General features: G+C 43.5%; 1 protein-coding gene across 2 annotated transcripts in view; it reads left to right on the top strand.

Annotated features, from left to right (window-relative positions):
* Positions 1 to 22,807, top strand: part of TPH2 (tryptophan hydroxylase 2) — a 364,990-nt gene that overhangs the window by 100,881 nt on the left and 241,302 nt on the right. For both annotated transcript variants that reach the window (XR_011030020.1, XM_068272748.1), the window contains exons 6-8: positions 8,262 to 8,329; positions 8,435 to 8,631; positions 19,584 to 19,719. Coding sequence is in view for 1 of the 2 variants with exons in the window: in XM_068272748.1 (XP_068128849.1) it covers positions 8,262 to 8,329; positions 8,435 to 8,631; positions 19,584 to 19,719 (401 nt within the window). In the remaining variant the exon portion in view is untranslated. The remainder of the gene's footprint in view (positions 1 to 8,261; positions 8,330 to 8,434; positions 8,632 to 19,583; positions 19,720 to 22,807) is intronic.

Raw genomic sequence — 22,807 nt, 5'->3', positions numbered from 1 at the left:
ACAAACTTAACTGTGGTTGGCAATTACTGAATTATTTTAAGTGCAACTCAAATAGGCTTTATTAAGGAGTAGTGATTCCTATGATTATAAGGCTCAGCTTCAAGTGGTGCTTAAATTTTCAACATTTCTGCAAAAATATGACCTAAAATGTAATCTGTTCTCCACATAAGCCTTAAAACTAGATAATAAGAACCCAGATAAACAAATGAGTATAAAGAAATAAACGCGTACTTCCATACTGTTAGGATTAACAACATCTTATGTCGGATGCATTGAAACTTCATAGGGGCTCAATTCAAAACCATCTGAAATGATAGTTATTAGCAAATGATACAGGGAGACAATGCACTACAGAAGGTCTAGTGATGAGGTCTAACATCTGCTCAGGGCTCTCTGACATTTCTGTATGTGGCACATTCCATTCATCACTTGTTGCAGAAATAGTAATAAAAAAAAAACAAAGTTACAAAGTGCTTGTATTTTAGATTCATGTTATTAACCTTTTCCAATCCTATGTCAGACATAGTCCAACAAGGAGAGTTATGGCTGCTGCTAGAGGCGCCCTCGCTGGATCTACGTCCGGCACAGCTTCAGCCCCTTTAAGTCAAAATGTTGGACTTAGTCTGACACTTTAATCACCAGCGGCCCCACACTCCCCCGCTGCACCAATATAATAATAAATATTACTGTGATGATCCGCTCAGCTGGCTGCACAGGCAGACAGCTGTTTGTCCATTCCTCTAGTCTGTGGGCTGCAGGTCTCTGGAACAGAGACCTGTCTTTTCATTGCAAGTTTCTGTTCTGTTCTCTTGCTGGGGAATTTGCATACATTCGTTATGCAAATCCCCTACCTGCCTTCTTTGATGACTGGCACTATAAGAGCTTTATGTTTCCCAGAATGCTTTGCTGGTCATTTCCCTTCCTTGCTCAGTTCCTGATGGACACTGCTGGAGTGTCAGCCATTGCTATCTAGTATAGTTAATTCCTGGGGGTTGCTTTTGGCTCCCCTTCTAGCCCAGTCAGGTTGTATTATCTGTATTGCCTGTTCTGTCTTGTCTTGCCTGTTTGCCATTGTCCTGTCCCTATGGTGGTTGACAGGAAATGGTTCTGATCTATGTTCTTGGAGTATAGCTGGTGCAGCGGTTGCTACCAGCTATCTCTTCTGTTCTGTTTCCTGGGATCGCGCTAGCTACTTTGTGCTAGCGCTGGGGATCCTTCTGTTCTGTTTCCTGGGATCGCGCTAGCTACTTTGTGCGAGCGCTGGGGATCCTTCTGTTCTGTCTTGTCGGTCGCGATTGCGCTGTCACCAACGGCGGTTGATAGCGAATCGTTCTGTCTTGCTGAGATCGCACTAGCCACTAGCGTTAGCGGCTGTGGATCTTTCTGATCTATGTTCCTGCTTGGATCACACTTGCTCTGGCGGAAGAGCGGTGGATCCTTCCTGCCTAGTTCTTGTTTTTCGTGTGTCTGTCTTGTCCGCTGCGCTTGCTACAGGCTCGGTGAGGTAACCGTTAAGCAAGCGCTCGCGTCCCCTGTTTCATGTTTGTCTGTTTATGGTTTGTTAGGCGTGCTTGTCTCTATTGTGCTTATCACGTGGAGATCGCGCATAACCGCGTGCACTGTTGCGAATGAGTGCGGTGTTCGCGGTTAGCTAGCGGTTGTTATTTTCCGTATCTCCTTATTGTATTTGCTGTGCCTTTGCTACCCTTGTATTCTATTCTGTTCTGCCTTGTGTCACGTCTCGCGATCGCACCTCTCGCGATCGCGTTCCTATTTCGTATCTGCTGTTGTGTGTGTGCGCGGTCGCGGAGTGGCGACTGGATTGGCGCACACACATACAACCTATCCCTTTTTGCTCAATCTCATTCACAATCGCCTCTCTTGCGATTGCGTTCTGCGCTTCGTACAATTCCTGTCTGGCACTTGTGGAGGTACAGAGGATTAGTTCCTCTGCACTCCTCAGCGCCATCTGCCGACAGGAATTTCCCTCTACAGGTGCGTAGCACCTTTTGCTGGGTTCCTGCAAATTATACGCTTGTGGAGGATCTCCGCCGTGTCAGCGCACGCGTTGTGCGCTGATCACGGGGAAAGTTCCACAATCGTGACAATTACGTGGGTGCATTTGGGCTCCCCGCTGCCTGCACTGCCACCTGATCTAGTCCAGCATGGCGGCAGGCACTTGGATCAAAGTGTCAAACAGAGTCTAACACTTTGATCCACTTCAGCACCATTGTGTGGCGTTATTATGCTGCGGCACGTGTAAAGGGGAGTGGAGCCACAGTGCATGACCTGGTGCTGGTGAATTGATGGGTGACCGCCTTGCACTGGTGCGAGAAAGTAGAGACCCTACCAGCTCCCCCCTCAGCAGTACTCATTGATCACCTACGCCCCCCCTGCACAGCGGGAAAGAAGTGCTGGGGGACAGGGACATGGGTGATCAAACAAATGGATTGGAAAGGGTTAATTGCAAATGTATTTGTATAAACATTTCATATTCCCTAATAAATCAGTAAAGTGGACCCGCGGCATAGCATACGCCGTATAAGAAGGTAGCGAGCAGGAAGGGGGTATTGGACACATCGGCGGGGGGGGGGGGGGGGGGTGTCAGACCCTCCCTCCCTCCCTCACCTGGGTCACCCATCTGCGCTCCCCCTCCAGCTTAAGCTCTGCAGCAGCCGCCGCTATTAGTAAGAGGCAGCGGGCGGGGATGACTCACCTCTTCCGCGTTTCAGCGTGCATTCCACTGTCCTCACTTCCTGCAATGCCGCCCACTGTATTGTAAGTGGACAGCATTGCAGGAAGTGACGACAGTGGAATGCACGCTGGAACGCGGAAGAGGTGAGTCATCCACGCCCACTGCCTCTTACAAATAGCGGCGGCTGCTGCTGAACTTAAGCTAGAGGAGGAGCGCAGATAGGAACCCAGGTGAGGGATGGGGGGTCCGACCCACCTCCCTGCCGCTGTCCCAATACCCCCTTCCTGCCCCCTAACCCCTACAGCTCGGCGGCAAGTGTAGGACTGGCCCTGATGGCAGGGCGCTACTTCTTCTTCTTGCTTTAAGGTTGAGGCACTTAGCCTATTATAAATTAGTATTTCCAACAGTAACAACAATGTTAAGTACTTTATGCTGTTTCTCATACTGTTATCTGGAATAATCATAGATCACTCTGTTCTTTATAAACACTTGACATTTATATAAGATTGCTCTGAACCCTGACTATTACTTCTGTAAAGAAATATTTTGCCTTGCTATTAGGATATCATAGTACTGTCAAAAAGGTAAATTTGATCTGATAGTGATTGTCTACTTTACCACATTGCATGCTTAGTCTTGATAGAGTTCAGCAGCACTTGATGCAGGCAACACTGTGCAGTCATCAGTCCTCCTCCTCCCCTTCACTGTCCACTCACACCTTCAACAGATACATTTCACCAACATTAATTAAAAGTGCATGGATTTTTACCTAAGTTTTCTCTTAGGTGATATTTTCACATATTTTCAATAAAACGGCTTTTAAGCTACCAGCATGTAAGAAAGTACTCAGAATACTTTTGAATGCACATTTTCACCTACTTTTTAAACTTTTTGTTAGTAATAGACAAAGCCAACAGTGGGCCTCTGTGCATAAGAAATGTAGGGGGGGGGGGGGGGCGGCATGCAGGTGGGCGTGGCCAACAAACCATGTGTGGATCCAAAAAGTTTAACATTAAAGTATGTCAACATTCTCTGCATTGTGTCAACACTGTATTAATGTTAGACATATTTTTAACATATTTATTATGTCTCATACATGACTGGAATACATCATGCAGAAGTGTCACTGATGAAAATGTGTAACAATGTAAACTACCATACCAATATTATTAATACTATTATTCTGTATATGCACCACTGATATCTTCCATAGTGCTTTTTACAGCATACATAGTTATCTTCAGAGGAACTCGCAATTTAATCCTACCACAGTCGGTCACAGTTATTTTTGGTATTATATATTATTTATATAATAGCATATTTATGTATTTACATAGCACATTTTCTGCAGGACTTTACGGAGTACATAGTCATGTCGCTGTCTGTCCTCAAAGGAGCTCTCAAAAAAATCCCTACCAAAGTTGTAGTGTAATAGCCTATAGAGATGTCACGAACGGTTCGCCTGCGAACGGTTCCAGGCGAACTTTGGGGGTTCGCCTGCATCAGGCGAACTTTTGCGGAAGTTCGATTCGCCCCATAATGCTCTATTGAGCAAAACTTTGACCCTCCATATCACTGTCAGCAGACACATTATTGCCAAACACACTGCTCTCACTGCTGGAGGCCCGCCCACCCTCCCTCCTCCAAGCAAGGTCCTTATACCATTTGACTCAGTTGTCTGCCTACACTAATTAGTTATGGGACAGCTGCTACACACTCTGCTAGGGAGATTTTAATTAGACTCTTGTGGGTCCCCACCTCCCCTTCTACCCTTCTACCCTTCTACCTATTCCCTCCTCCCTCCTACCGGAGGGAGGAGGGTCTCATCTGCCAGGGAATTATACTATTTCAAAAACCAGTTTACATCATACCATGGCTGGGAATCGAACCCAGCTCTCACTGTGTGGTGGGCAAGTCACCCTAACCACTGTACCACTACAGTAGTAACTGAAGCTGGCCTAAAATTTACCATTTATGCTCAATGCAATAGAAACATTAGGTTGCTTAAAGGGAACCTTAACTGAGAGTGATATGGATGTTTCCTCTAAACAATACCAGTTGCCTGGCAGTCCAGCTGATCTTTGTGACTGCAATAGTGGCTGAATCACACCCTGAAACAAGCATGCAGCTAATCCAGTCTGACTTCAGTCAGAGCACCTGATCTGCATGCTTGTTCAGGGGCTGTGGCTAAAAGTATTAGAAACACAGGATCAGCAGGCGATTCAGGCAACTGGTATTATTTTAAAAGGAAAAATCCATATCCTTCTCAGTTTAGGTTCCCTTTAAGGATTTGTAGCATAAAAGCCAACTCACATTGGCTGGAATTTGAACCCGGGTCTCACTGTGTGGTGGGCAAGCACCCTAACCACTGTACCACAACAGTACTAACTGAAGCTGGCCTAGCATTTATCATTTATGCTCAATACAAGAGAAAAAGTAGACAAGACAAATAACATTTATATCACACTTTTCTCCTGGCGGACTCAAAGCACCAGAGCTGCAGCCACTAGGGCATGCTCTATAGGCAGTAGCAGTGTTAGGAAGGCTTGCCTAAGGTCTCCTACTGAATAGGTGCTGGCTTACTGAACAGACAGAGCTGAGATTTGAACTCTGGTCTCCTGTGTCAGAAGCAGAGCCCTTACCCATTACACCATGCAGCCACTGCTTACGGATATGTAGCCAGACATGGCCTTGGCTTTTGTGTTCAACAGTTGTCCAAAGAGAACCCCAGATAGCCAGGTAGATTCATATCGCTCTCTCTCTCTTTCTCTCTCTCTCTCTCTCTCTCTCTCTCTCTCTCTCTCTCTCTCTCTCTTTCTCTCTCTCTCTCTCTCTCCCTAGTAGGGATGGTCACCGCTTTCCACGGAATTGTATTTTTGAGCATAAATAGATTGAGCATAAATGGTACATGCTAGGCTGGCTTCAGCATGTAGTGTTGGTGAGAGAGAGAGAGAGGGATGAATCTACCTGGCTATCTGGTATTCTCTTTGGACAACTGTTGAACACAAAAGACAAGGCCATGTCTGGCTACATATCCGTAAGCAGTGGCTGCATGGTGTAATGGGTAAGGGCTCTGCTTCTGACACAGGAGACCAGAGTTCAAATCTCAGCTCTGTCTGTTCAGTAAGCCAGCACCTATTCAGTAGGAGACCTTAGGCAAGTCTTCCTAATACTGCTACTGCCTATAGAGCCCTAGTGCCCTAGTGGCTGCAGCTCTGGTGCTTTGAGTCCGCCAGGAGAAAAGTGTGATATAAATGTTATTTGTCTTGTCTACTTTTTCTCTTGTATTGAGCATAAATGGTAAATTTTAGGCCAGCTTCAGTTACTACTGTTGTGGTACAGTGGTTAGGGTGCTTGCCCACCACACAGTGAGACCCAGGTTCAAATCCCAGCCACGTCAGACTGGATTAGCTGCATGCTTGTTTCAGGGTGTGATTCAGCCACTATTGCAGTCACAAAGATCAGCTGGACTGCCAGGCAACTGGTATTGTTTACAGGAAACATCCATATCACTCTCAGTTAAGGTTCCCTTTAAGCAACCTAATGTTTCTATTGCATTGAGCATACATGGTACATTTTAGGCCAGCCTCAGTTACTACTGTTGTGGTACAGTGGTTAGGGTGCTTGCCCACCACACAGTGAGACCCAGGTTCAAATCCCAGCCAATGTGAGTTGGCTTTTATGCTACAAATCCTTAAAGGGAACCTAAACGGAGAAGCATATGGATTTTTCCTTTTAAAATAATACCAGTTGCCTGAATCGCCTGCTGATCCTGTGTCTCTAATACTTTTAGCCACAGCCCCTGAACAAGCATGCAGATCAGGTGCTCTGACTGAAGTCAGACTGGATTAGCTGCATGCTTGTTTCAGGGTGTGATTCAGCCACTATTGCAGTCACAAAGATCAACTGGACTGCCAGGCAACTGGTATTGTTTACAGGAAACATCCATATCACTCTCAGTTAAGGTTCCCTTTAAGTAACCTAATGTTTCTATTGCATTGAGCATAAATGGTAAATTTTAGGCCAGCTTCAGTTACTACTGTAGTGGTACAGTGGTTAGGGTGACTTGCCCACCACACAGTGAGATCTGGGTTCGATTCTCAGCCATGGTATGATGTAAACTGTTTTTTGAAATAGTATAATTCCCTGGCAGATGAGACCTCCTCCCTCCGGTGGGAGGTGGGAGGAGACCCACAACAGGCTAATTAAAATCTCCCTAGCAGAGTGTGTAGCAGCTGTCCCATAACTAATTAGTGTAGGCAGACAACTGAGTCAAATGGTATAAGGACCTTGCTTGGAGGAGGGAGGGAGGGCAGATCCTCCAACAGTGATGTGTATTTCACTCAATCAGGTGTGCCTCCAGGTATTAGAGCTCTTGAAACATGTTTTCTATCATTTTTCCAGCCGGTAGAATTTTTTTAAATTTTCAAAGTTCGCCTCCCCATTGAAGTCTATTGCGGTTTGCGAACTTTTTCGCGAACCAAACCTTTCGCGGAGGTTCATGAACTTAAAATTGGAGGTTCGCAACATCTCTAATAGCCTACCATATTATTATGTATTTACTGTATATAGCATTTACAATTTCTTCAGGACTTTACAAGTACATAGTCATGTCATTAACTGTCCTCAGAGGAGCTAACAATCTGCTGACATTTACACAAACCTAAAGGGTAATCTGTGCCTGACTGTGATGGAGCTGCATGTGCCCCAGAGGACACAGGGCCCCTGTGCGGTTGCACAGCCTGCACTGGCCTATGTCACCTAAACTGCCAATTGCTAAAATTGCCCCGGGTATAAAAGGTAGATTAACAAATGTCAAAGCAAAGCACTTTTATGCTTTTAAAAATGTAAAATTTGATTAATATAATACACACTACACTGATGTTTGAAAAGTCAGCTTTTCAATAAAGTATCATTAAAAAGCAGTATACAGTAAATTGCTGTTAAGAGTGTTTAATTACAACTAGACCGCAAATGCTTGGTTAATTAGTAGTTGTATGTTTACAGTCATAGGCATTCACATTATTATTTTTCCAAATAAATATGGTGAGGGTCATTTTTATAGTATCACATTTGAGCAAAGATTCTTCATGGTGTTAGTAAATTAGGCTTATTAGGCTCAGTAAGATCCAAATCAGACTTGCTGCATAACAGTCCACTCTGCAGATACAATATACTTTTGAATAGTTTCCGCTATATTCCATAGCCATTACATTTCAAATATGCCATAAAAAGAAAAATAAATCTATGTGATGCAGAGACTGATACCGTACTCACCATTGGCTAAAGGAAGGTGAGATAGAAACATGGGTATAGCATTAAAAAGATCTGAAGGTTCCAGGATTTTGTGTATTTAGCATCTTGCAGTTGAAGTCCTCATTTGACCTCTGTGCGGCCAGTTTGGGACTGCAGTAAATGAAATATCTCATCCAGCGATTTCCTTCAAAGCATGGTTGACCTGTAATAGTTTGTTTACTCAGTCTTTCCCTTAATCACTTTGTCAATTTTTTTTCTTTTTTTTATTGTTTTTCTTTCTCTGACATATCCTTTTTCTTGTTTTCTGAAGGGATTTAAGGACAATGTGTACCGGCAAAGGAGGAAATATTTTGTGGATGTTGCTATGAGCTATAAGTAGTAAGTGATTTTCTTTTTTAGGAGTTCTTGCAAAATAATAATAATAATAATAATAACATATATAAATATATGTATCTCAATCACATTTTTCTTGAATTTATTTAGTGGGCAACCAATACCAAGAGTGGAATACACAGCAGAAGAAATCAGAACATGGGGCACAGTGTTCAGGGAACTCACAAAACTGTACCCAACTCACGCATGTAGAGAATATTTGAAGAACCTACCTCTATTGACTAAATACTGCGGATACCGGGATGACAATGTACCACAGCTAGAGGATGTTGCACTGTTTCTGAAAGGTGAGATTTAACCACTTCAGGATCACAGGTTTTTTCCCTTAAAAACCAAAACAACTTTCACATTTCAGTGCTCTTCCCATTCATTCAGCGATAACTTTATTGTTACTTATCACACTGAAATGATCTATATATTGTTTTTTTTTTCACCACAAATTAGGCTTTCTTTGGGTGGTAGTTTTTTCTATGAATTATTTTATGTTATATGCATTGTAAAGGGAATAATAAGGAAACAAAGAAAAAAAATGATTATTTCTCAGCCATTATAGTTTCAAAATAAAACGTGCTTCGGTACATAAAACCCACACGGTTTAATTGCCCATTTGTCCCGGTTATTACAACGTTTAAATTGTGTCCCTAGTACAATGTATGGTGATAATATTTTATCTGGAAATAAAGGAGCATTTTTCCATTTAGGGATTTTTAATACTTTTTCACTTATTACAAGACCTTTTTTGCAAAATTAACAGTGACATACTTGTATGACATCCATATTAGAAAAGTCCCTAAGGTAACTATTTGTGTAAAAAAAAGTAAATGATGTAATTTAAAAATAAATAAATTTAACAAGTGTTTTATTTCTGTAACTGTGGGGCAGGGTTGGAAGGGGTTAAAAGTAATAAAAGAATAAAAGAATAATAAACTTTCTATGTAAAACAGTATACTAGTATAAATAGGTGTATTTTACTTTTTGGCCACAAGATGGTGCTACTGAGACCGTGTTTCTATTAATAGAACACAGCCGAACACGGAAGTGTCGGGTCTGAGAGCTTGCGTGACGTTTACAAGCTATCGGAAGACACAGGAACGGTGATCGGGATTGAGAATCAAAAGATTCTCACATCCTGATCACAGATGGAGGGGGCTGCGACGGTGAATCGACGGAAAACAGCGCGAGGATCGGGAACGCAACGGTAAGGCAGCAGTACGCATATCTACCCCCCTGATCCGCACATGAAGTTTAAAGGGGCGTAGATATGCGTACCAAGGATCCTAAAGTGGTTAAGTATATCCCTTTTTTGACATGTCTCAAAATCAAAGGTGGATGAATAGTGGGCAGCTCCAGGGGCTTCCATTCTCCTGGGGGTGTCTGTGGGTCTACTTTTGCAAGGAAAAGGCAAATGGTTTTTAAATGGATTGATCTTTAATTTACCTCACTGCACTGAAAATGTGTACATAATACAATACTAACATAACATTTGTCCAGAGAGAGTGCCATTGTTATATACATCTGGTATATTTGCGTATTTCTGTTTCAGTCATTTTAAAGCAAAGCGAGGTGGAACTTATAAAAAAAAACAAAAAAACAAAACAATGCTAAGTGATTCGGGGACTAGCCGGATCAGGTAGTGTCAAATACTGCCGCTCCTACATCCCGCAATCGCCGATTTTCCAGGAAAAAAAGGCAAATATGTCTGTGGCCCCTGGGGTCACAGCCCCGCAGCTCTGGCTCTGGAAGCAGGGAAGTGGGATACTGGTGGGGGAGAGGCAGAGCTGGCCAATCAGAGCTGGGGAAGGGGCTTTTCTAATGCAAGAGTGGGCATTTTGCAGGAGTGCTTCTCCTGCAAGGGACGCCTCTTCCCCCTGTTAGCTGCCAACAAGCTGCTTATCGCTGTTTTTTTTTTGGGGGGGGGGGGGGGGTGACAGCATGAAGCTGGGGGGGGGGTGACAGCATGACGCTGGGGGGGGGGGGGGTGGCAGAGAGCAACGCGGAGGCGGAACAGAGGCAGATCATGGAGCCTCGGTTTCCCATTGGCCTGACCGTACCCGCCTTGGGTACACTTTTAAGGTGCACATTAACAGTACAGTGTTAGTGTTACCAATTAATGTATCAATCCTTTTGTCAATCCATTTTCTTGAATGATCTCACTGTTTTGATATTTATGTATATTTTTGTTTGTGTGCCCTCATAATTATTTTAGATCGTTCTGGATCGGCTGGTCGATTGTACAGTTAATGGTCACTTAAAACATTCCTTGCAAGCATTAATAAAGTTAAATGTTTTCTAAATTACTAAACTATCCAGCCTGTCAGCAAGGCCACATCATATTTATCCTCACAGAAAAGCAGAGGGAGCAACCTCTCATTATGATGGTGGCTGGGGGCATTCAGCAAAATTGTTTGTGATTGTTTAGGCTGAACATCTTATGTGTTCAGGGCCGGTTTAAGCAACAATGGGGCCCCAGGGCAAAATAAACCTGGGGGCCCCCCCAACAGATACCCCGGAAAAAAAATCGGCATTAAGGGACCTTTTTGCAGCTGGTATAGTCAGGCCCTAATCAGTCAGAGCTCCACATTCTGGCTACCCAAGCCTGCATGGGGAACAAGGGGTTAAAAAGTTTCAGGAGGGGGGACCCCACATTATTTTTTTTCTTTAATTCCCACACTCTAAACATAAAAAAAAATTGGGAAAATAGGAAAAAATGCCAGGGATCTTCATACAACCATATTGCGACTGTATAGCGGTCCCTGGCCAAAGCACTGCGGCTGCGTATGGACCCCCTGGAAACCCTGTCAGGAAATTTATTGCTCTTTCTTTAATGCATGTAAAATTACACTACCGTTAGGTTTGCTACTAAAAGTGACATTTACCGCATTTAAGAGTATACTTTTTCCTTCGAAACTTTAAAATCTATTTTCTCAAAAACTATTAGGTCTTTTTGAAAAATATTTATTTCCTCTTATTCCCAATGATCTCCTTAACATATCTTACAAATTTAAGGTTTCTAGAATGTAAGGTGGATTTGTTATCAACCATTCAAGTAGGCGGGTTTTTAAATGTGTATTTATTTCCTTTGAAACGTTAAAATCGATTTTCTCAAAAACTAGAAGGTCGTTTTAAATTTTTTTTCCTCTTGTAGCCACTGGGGGCCCCCTACAAGCTCTGGGGCCCTGGGGCAATTGCCCCCTTTGCCTGTATGGTAGCGCCGGCCCTGTATGTGTTTTAGGCTCCATGAACACTTTAAATCCGTTTTGTGATTCCGATTTGCAATTCCGATTTTCCCTGAGTGCAATCAACAGAAAAACGGAGGAAAAAACGCAGCATGCAGTAACTATTAAAAATCGGAATCTGATTTAACCACTTCCCGACCGCCTAACGCACAGGGGCGGCCGGGAAGTGTGTAATATCCACCTTTTGCTCCGGCACCAGCAAACTCATCAGCAGGAGTTTGCAAACATGACTCTTCACACAGCAAGCAGGAGATAGACTTTCTCAGGCTTCTTCAATGTTTACGTTATTTATTCAAGTAACAGAAATACAGATAGATACAGTTTATCATCTCCTTGCAAAGCAGACTTCCATGTTGCGTTACAGCGGCATGAGTACCTTCCTTCTGAAAGTACCCAGGTCTTCTTGTATCTACTCTATGTTACATCTAGACTACCTATGTACAGCATACATCATATCAGATTACAGAAAGGAATGAACATACTTAGAGAAACAATTGGGTTCCAGTCAGTAGAAGTCAGAGATGAAGGGCATGAAAGTATGAAGCAGAGTGAGCTCTGAGCGCCCCCCCCCCCCCCTAGGTGTTTAATACCGACTAGGAAAGAGTTAAACGTGACATCATATTCGCCATCCCCTAGACCCGACTATTGGATGAGCCCTATCGTGGTGTCATAATACCCACCCACTCGATTAATATTTAATGTCACCTTTCCTTTACTTACTGGAATGTGGATATTTAGTAAATACGGCTGATGTTTTCTGTTCCTGTGGTGTACGTCTTGAGGTCTGAGTAGGCCGATGGCCTTCTTTTAGGAACATGTTCTCAGTATCTGCTTGAGACAAAAATGAATAACAAGCAGACACTGAGATGCTTAGGCCTGCATCACAAAACTCTATTTATTTTAAAGGCATACACTGCGGACAAGCCTTTTACATAAAACTCAGGCCAAGTAACTGAGGCCTACTTAAATTATAACAAAGTGGAGCCAGCAAGGACCAGCTCACCCACAGAGGCAGCGGTCCTTTTAGGGGCATGGGCGGAGCGATCGCGTCATCCGTGACGCGATCCTCCGCCGGCGCCTGTCTCCGCTCACCCGCCGCAACATCCCGCCGGCCGTACGGAAGCGCCGGCGGGATGTTAACCCCGCGATCGCCGCATACAAAGTGTATAATACACTTTGTAATGTTTACAAAGTGTATTATACAGGCTGCCTCCTGCCCTGGTGGTCCCAATGTCCGAGGGACCACCAGGGCAGACTGCAGCCACCCTATGTCGCACCCAAGCACACTGATTTCTCCCCCCCCCTGCCCAAGATCGCCCACAGCACCCCTCAGACCCAACCCCCCCGCCCACCCCCCAGACCCCTGTTTGCACCCAATCACCCCCCTAATCACCCATCAATCACTACCTGTCACTATCTGTAAACGCTATTTCCCCCCCCCTGCCCCCTCCTGATCACCCCCCACCCCTCAGATTCTCCCCAGACACCCCCAGACCCCCCCCCCCCCGTGTACTGTATGCATCTATCCCCCTGATCACCTGTCAATCACCTGTCAATCACCCATCAATCACCCCCTGTCACTGCCACCCATCAATCAGCCCCTAACCTGCCCCTTGCGGGCAATCTGATCACCCACCCACACCAATAGATCGCCCGCAGATCCGACGTCAGATCACCTCCCAAGTGCAGTGTTTACATCTCTTCTCTACCCTAAACACCCACTAATTACCCATCAATCACCCCCTATCACCACCTGTCACTGTTACCCATCAGATCAGACCCTAATCTGCCCCTTGCGGGCACCCAATCAACCGCCTACACGCTCAGATTGCCCTCAGACCCCCCCTCCCCTTATCAATTCGCCAGTGCATTAGTTACATCTGCTCTTCCCTGTAATAACCCACTGATCACCTGTCAATCACCCCATCACCCCCTGTCACTGCCACCCATCAATCACCCCCTGGCACTGCCACCCATCAATCTGCCCCTAACCTGCCCCTTGCGGGCAATCTGATCACCCACCCACACCAATAGATCGCCCGCAGATCCGACGTCAGATCACCTCCCACGTGCAGTGTTTACATCTGTTCTCTACCCTAAACACCCACGAATTACCCAACAATCACCCCCTATCACCACCTGTCACTGTTACCCATCAGATCAGACCCTAATCTGCCCCTTGTGGGCACCTAATCACCCGCCTACACACTCAGATTGCCCTCAGACCTCCCCTTATCAATTCGCCAGTGCATTAGTTACATCTGTTCTTCCCTGTAATAACCCACTGATCACCTGTCAATCACCTGTCAATCACCCCCTGTCGCTGCCACCCATCAATCATCCCCTGGCACTGCCACCCATCAATCACCCCCTGTCACTGCCACTCATCAATCAGCCCTTAACCTGCCCCTTGCGGGCAATCTGATCACCCACCCACACCAATAGTTCGCCCGCAGATCCGACGTCAGATCACCTCCCAAGTGCAGTGTTTATATCTGTTCTCTACCCTAAACACCCACTAATTACCCATCAATCACCCCCTGTCACTGCTACCTATCACATTAGACCCCTATCTGCCCCTTGTGGGCACTCAATCACCCGCCCACACCCTCAGAATGCCCTCAGGCCCCAGCCCTGATCACCTTGCCAGTGCATTGCTTGCATCTATTCCCCCCTCTAATCACACCTTGAGACACCCATCAATCACCTCCTGTCACCCCCTAGCACACCTACCCATCAGATCAGGCCCTAATTTGCCCCGTGTGGGCTCCTGATCACTCGGCCAAACCCTCAGATCCCCCTCAGACCCCCTTCCGATCACCTCCCCAGTGACAAAAAATAAAATCTTCTATGAACTCGCCATACACCTAACGGAATACCTTGGGGTGTCTTCTTTCGAAAATGGGGTCACTTGTGGGGTTCCTATACTGCCCTGGCATTTTAGGGGCCCTAAACCGTGAGGAGTAGTCTAGAAAACAAATGCCTCAAAATGACCTGTGATTAGGACGTTGGGCCCCTTAGCGCACCTAGGCTGCAAAAAAGTGTCACACATGTGGTATCGCCGTACTCAGGAGAAGTAGTATAATGTGTTTTGGGGTGTATTTTTACACATACCCATGCTGGGTGGGAGAAATCTCGCTGTAAATGGACAATTGTGTGTAAAAAAAATCAAACAATTGTCATTTACAGAGATATTTCTCCCACCCAGCATGGGTATGTGTAAAAATACACCCCAAAACACATTATACTACTTCTCCTGAGTACGGCGGTACCACATATGTGGCACTTTTTTGCACCCTAAGTACGCTAAGGGGCCCAAAGTCCAATGAGTACCTTTAGGATTTCACAGGTCATTTTGCGACATTTGGTTTCAAGACTACTTCTAACGGTTTAGGGCCCCTAAAATGCCAGGACAGTATAGGAACCCCACAAATGTCCCCATTCTAGAAAGAAGACACCCAAAGGTATTCCGTTAGGAGTATGGTGAGTTCATAGAAGATTTTATTTTTTGTCACAAGTTAGCGGAAAATGACACTTTGTGAAAAAAACAATTAAAATCAATTTCCACTAACTTGTGACAAGAAAATAAAAACTTCTATGAACTCACAATACTCCTAACGGAATACCTTGGGGTGTCTTCTTTCTAAAATGGGGTCATTAGTGGGGTTCCTATACTGCCCTGGCATTTTAGGGGCCCTAAACCGTGAGGAGTAGTCTTGAAACAAAAATGACCTGTGAAATCCTAAAGGTACTCATTGGACTTTGGGCCCCTTAGCGCAGTTAGGGTGCAAAAAAGTGCCACACATGTGGTATTGCCGTACTCAGGAGAAGTAGTATAATGTGTTTTGGGGTGTATTTTTACACATACCCATGCTGAGTGGGAGAAAGATCTCTGTAAATGGACAATTGTGTGTAAAAATTTTTTAAAAAATTGTCATTTTCAGAGATATTTCTCCCACCCAGCATTGGTATGTGTAAAAATACACCCCAAAAGACATTATACTACTTCTCCTGAGTACGGCAATACCACATGTGTGGCACTTTTTTGCAGCCTAACTGCGCTAATGGGCCCAAAGTCCAATGAGCACCTTTAGGCTTTACAGGGGTGCTTACAAATTAGCACCCCCAAATGACCCCATTTTGGAAAGTAGACACTTCAAGGTATTCAGAGAGGGGCATGGCAAGTCCATGGCAGATTTCATTTTTTTGTCGCAAGTTAGAAGAAATGGAAACTTTTTTTTTTTTGGTCACAAAGTGTCATTTTCCGCTTACTTGTGACAAAAATTAATATCTTCTATGAACTCACTATGCCTCTCAGTGAATACTTTGGGATGTCTTCTTTCCAAAATGGGGTCATTTGGGGGGTATTTATACTATCCTGGAATTCTAGCCCCTCATGAAACATGTCAGGTGGTCAGAAAAGTCATAGATGCTTGAAAATGGGAAAATTTACTTTTTGCACCATAGTTTGTAAACGCTATAACTTTTACCCAAACCAATAAATATACACTGAATGGGTTTTTTTTAATCAAAAACATGTTTGTCCACATTTTTCGCGCTGCATGTATATAGCAATTTTACTTTATTTGAAAAATGTCAGCACAGAAAGTTTAAAAAATCATTTTTTTGCCAAAATTCATGCCTTTTTGATGAATATAATAAAAAGTAAAAATTGCAGGAACAATCAAATAGCACCAAAAGAAAGCTTTATTAGTGACAAAAAAAGGAGCCAAAATTCATTTAGGTGGTAGGTTGTATGAGCGAGCAATAAACCGTGAAAGCTGCAGTGGTCTGAATGGAAAAAAAGTGGCCAGTCCTTAAGGGGGGTAAAGCCCACGGTCCTCAAGTGGTTAACAACTGCATATTGTAGCTGTCTTATTCATTGCCCTGCTCTGTAGAGTCAGCATCCCCTCTAAATTAAGCTTTTCTTTTTTTATGCTCCTGGCACATTCCCATCCTGGGCATCCTCAAGTCTCCAGGATGGTTTGGCTGCTTGGCTCAGGAGCTGGCTCTGGTGTGTCCTCGCAGTGACATGCAGTGCATATCACTGACTTGTGACCTCACATGGGGGCGTGACAAAATCAGGGTATTTAACCATTTCCCCTCCCCAGGATGAGTATCTACGCCTCTGCTTTACCACCACCTCCCCTTCCCCGGGACGAGGAACTTCGTCCCTTGCTGCTGCGCGCTCCCGCTCACCCCCATGCACTCCCGCACTCGTTACCGTCGCAGATCGCTAGACGGGAAATCGATGAATGGGAGCACAGTTCCCATTAATTTATCTAAGTCTCTGTGTGAATGGCCGTGGCCAGCAATGAGATGGCGCTGCCATTCACAAAAAACGATACTTACATGTTCACGTATTACTTCCTCTTTGCGTAGTGATACTACGCATAGGGAAGTTATGCACAAGGACATCTTGTGGCCAAATAGTAAAATTACATCTGCAAACCTTTTTTTAATGAAAAAATATATTTCTTACATTTAAAATTAACCCCTTGCCTCCCACACTCCCCAATAGTTACCCCCAATTTTTTTTAGTAACAATTAAAAAAAAACATTATTTTAGGGACTGAACTTTTTTTTTATATGTATGTCAAGAAGGTATATTACTCTTACTTTTTAAAGTATCGGCTTGTAATTAGTGATGGACGCAAAACTGAAAAAATGCACCCTTCCAAATAAATCCATCTCCAAATAAAATATTGGCACCATACATTGGAAAAAAGTTTAACATTGCAATAACCCAGATAAATGGGCATTTTATGTATTTTTTTAAAACTATAATGGCCGAAAACAGAAATAATATATTTTTCCCATTTTTTTCTGGTTATTCCCATTAAAATGCAGTTAGAATAAAATAACTCTTAGCAAAAAGTACCCCCCCCCCCCAAACAAAAAGCCTAATCAGTGGCGGAGAAAACAAGATATAGATTGTTTCGTTGTGATAAGTTGTAATTAAGTTGTAGGTGAATGAATGGATGGAGTGCTGATAGGTAAAAATTGCTCTGATTTTTTTTAAGGAGAAAAACCCTTGGAGGTTAAGTGATTAAACCCGGCTCAAACAGAATTGTATATATGATTATATAGTGTGTTGACACATCTACAGCTCCCTAGCATATCTCCATTTCTGCCTTCCAGCATCCTGTCGTGAACCTTTCATGCTACCTGGACCCAGTCTGCCTATAACCTGTTCCCTACTAAGTCTGCCTACCATCTGATCCTGTTTTGTGTGCTATCATCAGTCTGGATTGCAGCACACGAAGAAATAATGCTCTGCCAGTCAATGCTCTGCCAGTCACCAGGCCTGTTGTCAGCCTAGACTGCACTGCTGGTCCCCAGTCCTGATCTCCGCCTACACTCAGACCCTGCTCTGCCGGTTACCAATCCTGATCTCAGTCTACATTGAGACATTGCTCTGCTGATCATGAGTCCTGAACTCAGCCTACATTCAGACCCTGCTCTGCTTGTCACCTGTCCCGATTTCAGCCTACACTGAGACCCTGCTCTGCCGATCACCAGTCCTGATCTCAGGCTACACTGAGACCCTACTCTGCGGTCTCCAGTCCTGACTGATCTCAGCCTACCCTCAGACCCTGCTCTGCGATCTCCAGTCATGATCTCAGCCTACATTTAGACCTTACTCTTCCAGTCACCAGTCCTGATTTCAGTGTACACTGAGACCCTGCTCTGCCAGTCACCAGTCCTGATCTGAGCCTAAAATCAGACCATGCTCTGCAGATTCCCAGGCCTGATCTCAGCCTACACTGAGACCCTACTCTGCGGATCACCAGTCCTGATTTCAGCCTACACTCACACCCTGCTCTGCAGGACACCAGTCCTGATCTTTGCCTATACTGAGACCCTGCTCTGCTGATCACCAGTCCTGATTTTAGCCTACACTCACACCCTGCTCTGCAGGACACCAGTCCTGATCTCAGTTACCCCTGCATTGAACTATTTTAAATACAATAAAATGTAATATGTGAACTGGCATATAATCACTATTGTCAGAAATCATCTACATCAGTGTTTCTCAACACCTTAGTATGTACCCCCATTTGAAAGCCATCAAGTAACCCCTACTATGGTAAAATGATCTCAAGTACCCATCAATAGGTATATTTAGCAGTAGTATACAGTATTTCTTTTCAACAATTTCCAAAAGTTTACTATATTGCATTTAAATAGCTAAAATACTATTTTGGTGGTGTTGATGATATAGAATTTTTGTGAATTATCATTTTTTAAAGCTCTTAATTTGCCATAACTAATTATATCAAGCCTGAGTACTCTCAGGACCCATCAGAAGTACCTCCTGGGTACCACACATTGAGACTCTTGGATCTACATCTTCTTTCTGTAAGGTTTCATAGCAATACTGTAGTAGCATAAATTAGAAAAGCGTGGAGTACTATTTTCTTGTAGAGAAATCCAGGTAATGTGATCTCCTCTTTCCCAGACCCTGTGCTTTGAGGTGCATTTTGGAAGAATTCTGCTTCTCTACAATGGAAAAGGCACTTCACATTTTTGTTTAACCTATGCTACTATCTTAAACTGACAGATATGAGCTATATATATATATATATATATATATATATATATATATATATATATATATATATATATATATATATATATATATTCCTGCTTTAAGGTTTACCATAAAATTATTATAATTAAAGTAAAGGAAATGCATATGGCCTTCTGTGTTTTCCAGCCCACAGCAGGAGTTTTGATATGCACATTAGTATTCACCATAACTTAGGTGGCCAAAGCATTAAAGGGCTTAATGTTAATGCAGAAGCCTGAAAGACCCAAGGCCTTTACAGCACCACTGGAAACAATCTATTCAATTCTTTTAATGTAGGTGCTCAGAACCATTATTTTCAGTCTTAATGTGATAATTTTAGTTCTGTGTTAGGAAGAAACATTTTGTGCAATGTCTTTTCTGCAGCTCTTTATTGATGCATGGTAGAATAAATGTTCTATCATTTATTTAGAGAGATCTGGATTCACGGTGAGGCCAGTTGCTGGCTACCTCTCCCCAAGAGACTTCTTAGCTGGACTAGCTTACAGAGTGTTTCACTGCACTCAGTATATCCGACATGGATCAGATCCTCTCTACACCCCGGAACCGTGAGTATTTTGTGATTTTCATTTGTAGCTCCATGAAATCAGATTGCAGAGATTAATATGCAGCAGAGGAAGCAGCATTTAAATTATAGCACATCCAATTATCCCAGGGTTCCTTTGTGCACAATGCAACTAATGAACAACATCTGTCATTTTCTATCCAAGAAAATCAATAAAGGTTGGGTTCACTTGATTATAGCAAAATATGTTTTAAGTTTCTTTTTCTTCGAGGCAGTCATTTGTTTGTTCCGAAGGCAGCACCCATGCCACACTAGTTAGACTCTTATGTTTTAACTGTAACTACAGACTAATGTAATCCCAACACTAGTCTAGCACTTATTCTCACCAATTCAGAAGTAGAACTCCACAGCATTCAGTTCACTTTTCCTCCTAAGCTTTCTCTTACAAAATAGTTTTTAATATTCTGTTTAAAATAACATTTTAGCACTCGGCAATTGAAAAAGTACCAAAAGTAAATAAAAAAGTACTCTCAAAATTATTCTGAATATTTATATTTTCTTGCTTACAGGTGGTTTAAAGAAAACATGGCGCTTTTGTAAAATACAAAAACAGATACTTAGGGGGAGGGTAAGGCTCTGGGTTCTATAGAGCCTTTCTGTTCCTCTCCCTAACTCCTCGCTCAATCACTGTCTCCCCTGTTCAAATCTGCCACCGCAGGAGGCTTCGGATGTCTCCTGAAAATAAGTGGCTCCATACTGCGCGTGTGCGAGTGTACAAGAGAGCATTCTTGGGCGTGTGCACTATGGATCCTCCCGTTTTTGGGAGCAATCAGGCCCCCTGAAGACTTCCAATAACTCACATGGAAGAATTGAGCAGTCTTTTACCCATCAATCAGAAACTTATAATGGGGGCAACAGTGCTGGAGGCAACCAGGGGACCAGGAGAGGAATGGAAGACCCTATAGGACCCAGAGTCTTCCCTCTGCTTAGGTAAGTATCTGTTTGTTTTTTTTGTTTTTGTTGTTTTTGTTTTTTTTATGCTTCAGGTTCACTTTAAAAGGAATTTTATTTATAAGATGTGTAAATATCACCTAGGAGAAAACTTATGAGAAAAACTAAAACGAATAAGTCTGTACTCACAGCTACAGATGGGCAATGAGATGAATTCCAAATTGCATGTAAATTGTATGCAGCTTGGAACTGAACTAAACGGATGCACTTACTGCTGAATTTTATTGGCCCAATTCCAGGCTGAAAACAATTTGCATTAATTCTGCATGTCATCATTATTAGCATATAATTGGCCATGTCTATTTACAGCATGTTTTGTAATGATATAGCGGGAATTAGTTTAGTTTGTACAGTTACCCGTAAAACCTCACAAAGTTACTGAAATAAACCAGAAACCTATTTTACAAGACTAGAAATAGGACCTAAAATACATGCAAACATTAAATAATGAGCGTAGAATAATACATAAATATTTACATTAAAGAGTAACTGTCAGGCTGCAGAAGCTAATTTAAACCTCTATTCTCCTGTGTTAAACAGTTTAGAAGGAAGCTCAAAAGCCATTAGTGAAGATAAACATTTCAGTTACCTTTGATGTGTGCTTATCTTAGTCTGTTATAGACCCATAAAGACGCAAGCCGCAGCTAAACTGCAAAGCATTCTGGGGCCCTCCCCTCGGCTGCTAATGAGACGGTACAGGAGCTTCTAATCAGTCCAGCGTGCGAAGCACTGATAAATCTCGGGCAGACTACACTGCAGGAGTCAGCTATTGTTCCTAGCCACATGGCTCATTAATATTCACTGCACACCGTGTTGTTCAAGAACGAGCTTATCTGTGACCAGAAGCAGGCAGGACATGACGACACATTTGGCTTCACAAACATGGAGCCTGCCATGAGCTGTCAGGAGCATCTATCTCTGCATATACTATATACAAATTCTGTGAAATCCAAACGTGGACAGTGAAATGCATATGTAATGTAAGTACAGCCAATCTTTAGCTACTGATATATGTGTTTATTTTCTCTGAGACCCTATACCTAACAGCTCCTCTTTAACGCAGTGAAAATGATGTTCTGCAAGTAGATGATGAATCAGCCCCATGTTCAGTAGCAGAGGCTCTTGCCCTTACAGCAATCCCCATAATTGCACTGTCATCTCTTGTCCAGTTATGTGTTTCTTTTCAGCATTCAGGCATCTGTTCCATAAGGTAAAGGTCTGTAATCATACATAAACTTGTAATGATCTTTATTGTTAAAGAGAACCCGAGGTGTGTTTAAAGAATGTGATCTGCATACAGAGGCTGGATCGGCCTATACAGCCCAGCCTCTGTTGCTATCCCAAACCCCACTAAGGTCCCCCTGCACTCTGCAATCCCTCATAAATCACAGCCGTGCTGTGAGGCTGTGTTTACATCTGTAGTGTCAGTCTCGGCTGCTCCCCCGCCTCCTGCATAGCTCCAGTCCCTGCCCCGTCCCTTCCCTCCAATCAGCAGGGAGGGAAAGGATGCAGGTGGGGACTGGAGTTCTGCAGGAGGCGGGGAGAGCAGCAGACTGACACTATAGAGATAAACACAGCCAGCTCTGACAAGCTGTTTGTCAGCAGCTTGGCTGTGATTTATGAGGGATTGCAGAGTGCAGGGGGACCTTAGGAAGGTTTGGGATAGCAACAGAGGCTGGGCTGTATAGGCAGATCCAGCCTCTGTATGCAGATAATATTCTTCAAACCCACCTCGGGTTCTCTTTAAGGCCATGTAGACCAGTTATCTGGAACCCATATGCAGTGGCTGTAGCAAGACTGGGTTGATATTGTCCAGGCCTCAGAATTTTTCTCCATCCCTACTGATTTGGCGCCACTTAGAAATGGGAACTTATAAGAGAACTGCAGTGCTGCAATGATGTTTGTGTGTAGATGATGGCCACACCGCTGCAGCTGAATTGGGTTTAGTGGGACAAGAGGACCTGTAGTTTATCTAATGCTGACCCTCCATCAAATGAAAAAAATTGATTCAATAATTAACACAAACTGGTACTGTGCCCTCATGACTAGCGATGTCATTCATGAAGAGATTCAGAACCATCGATACAGTGGCATATGCTACAGGAAATTATGCTTTTTAA

Source organism: Hyperolius riggenbachi, chromosome 3 (genome assembly GCF_040937935.1).
Source record: "Hyperolius riggenbachi isolate aHypRig1 chromosome 3, aHypRig1.pri, whole genome shotgun sequence".
NCBI classification, from domain to species: domain Eukaryota; kingdom Metazoa; phylum Chordata; class Amphibia; order Anura; family Hyperoliidae; genus Hyperolius; species Hyperolius riggenbachi.
Note: the sequence above shows the minus strand (reverse complement) of the source record. Positions and strands in the feature narration are given on the sequence as shown.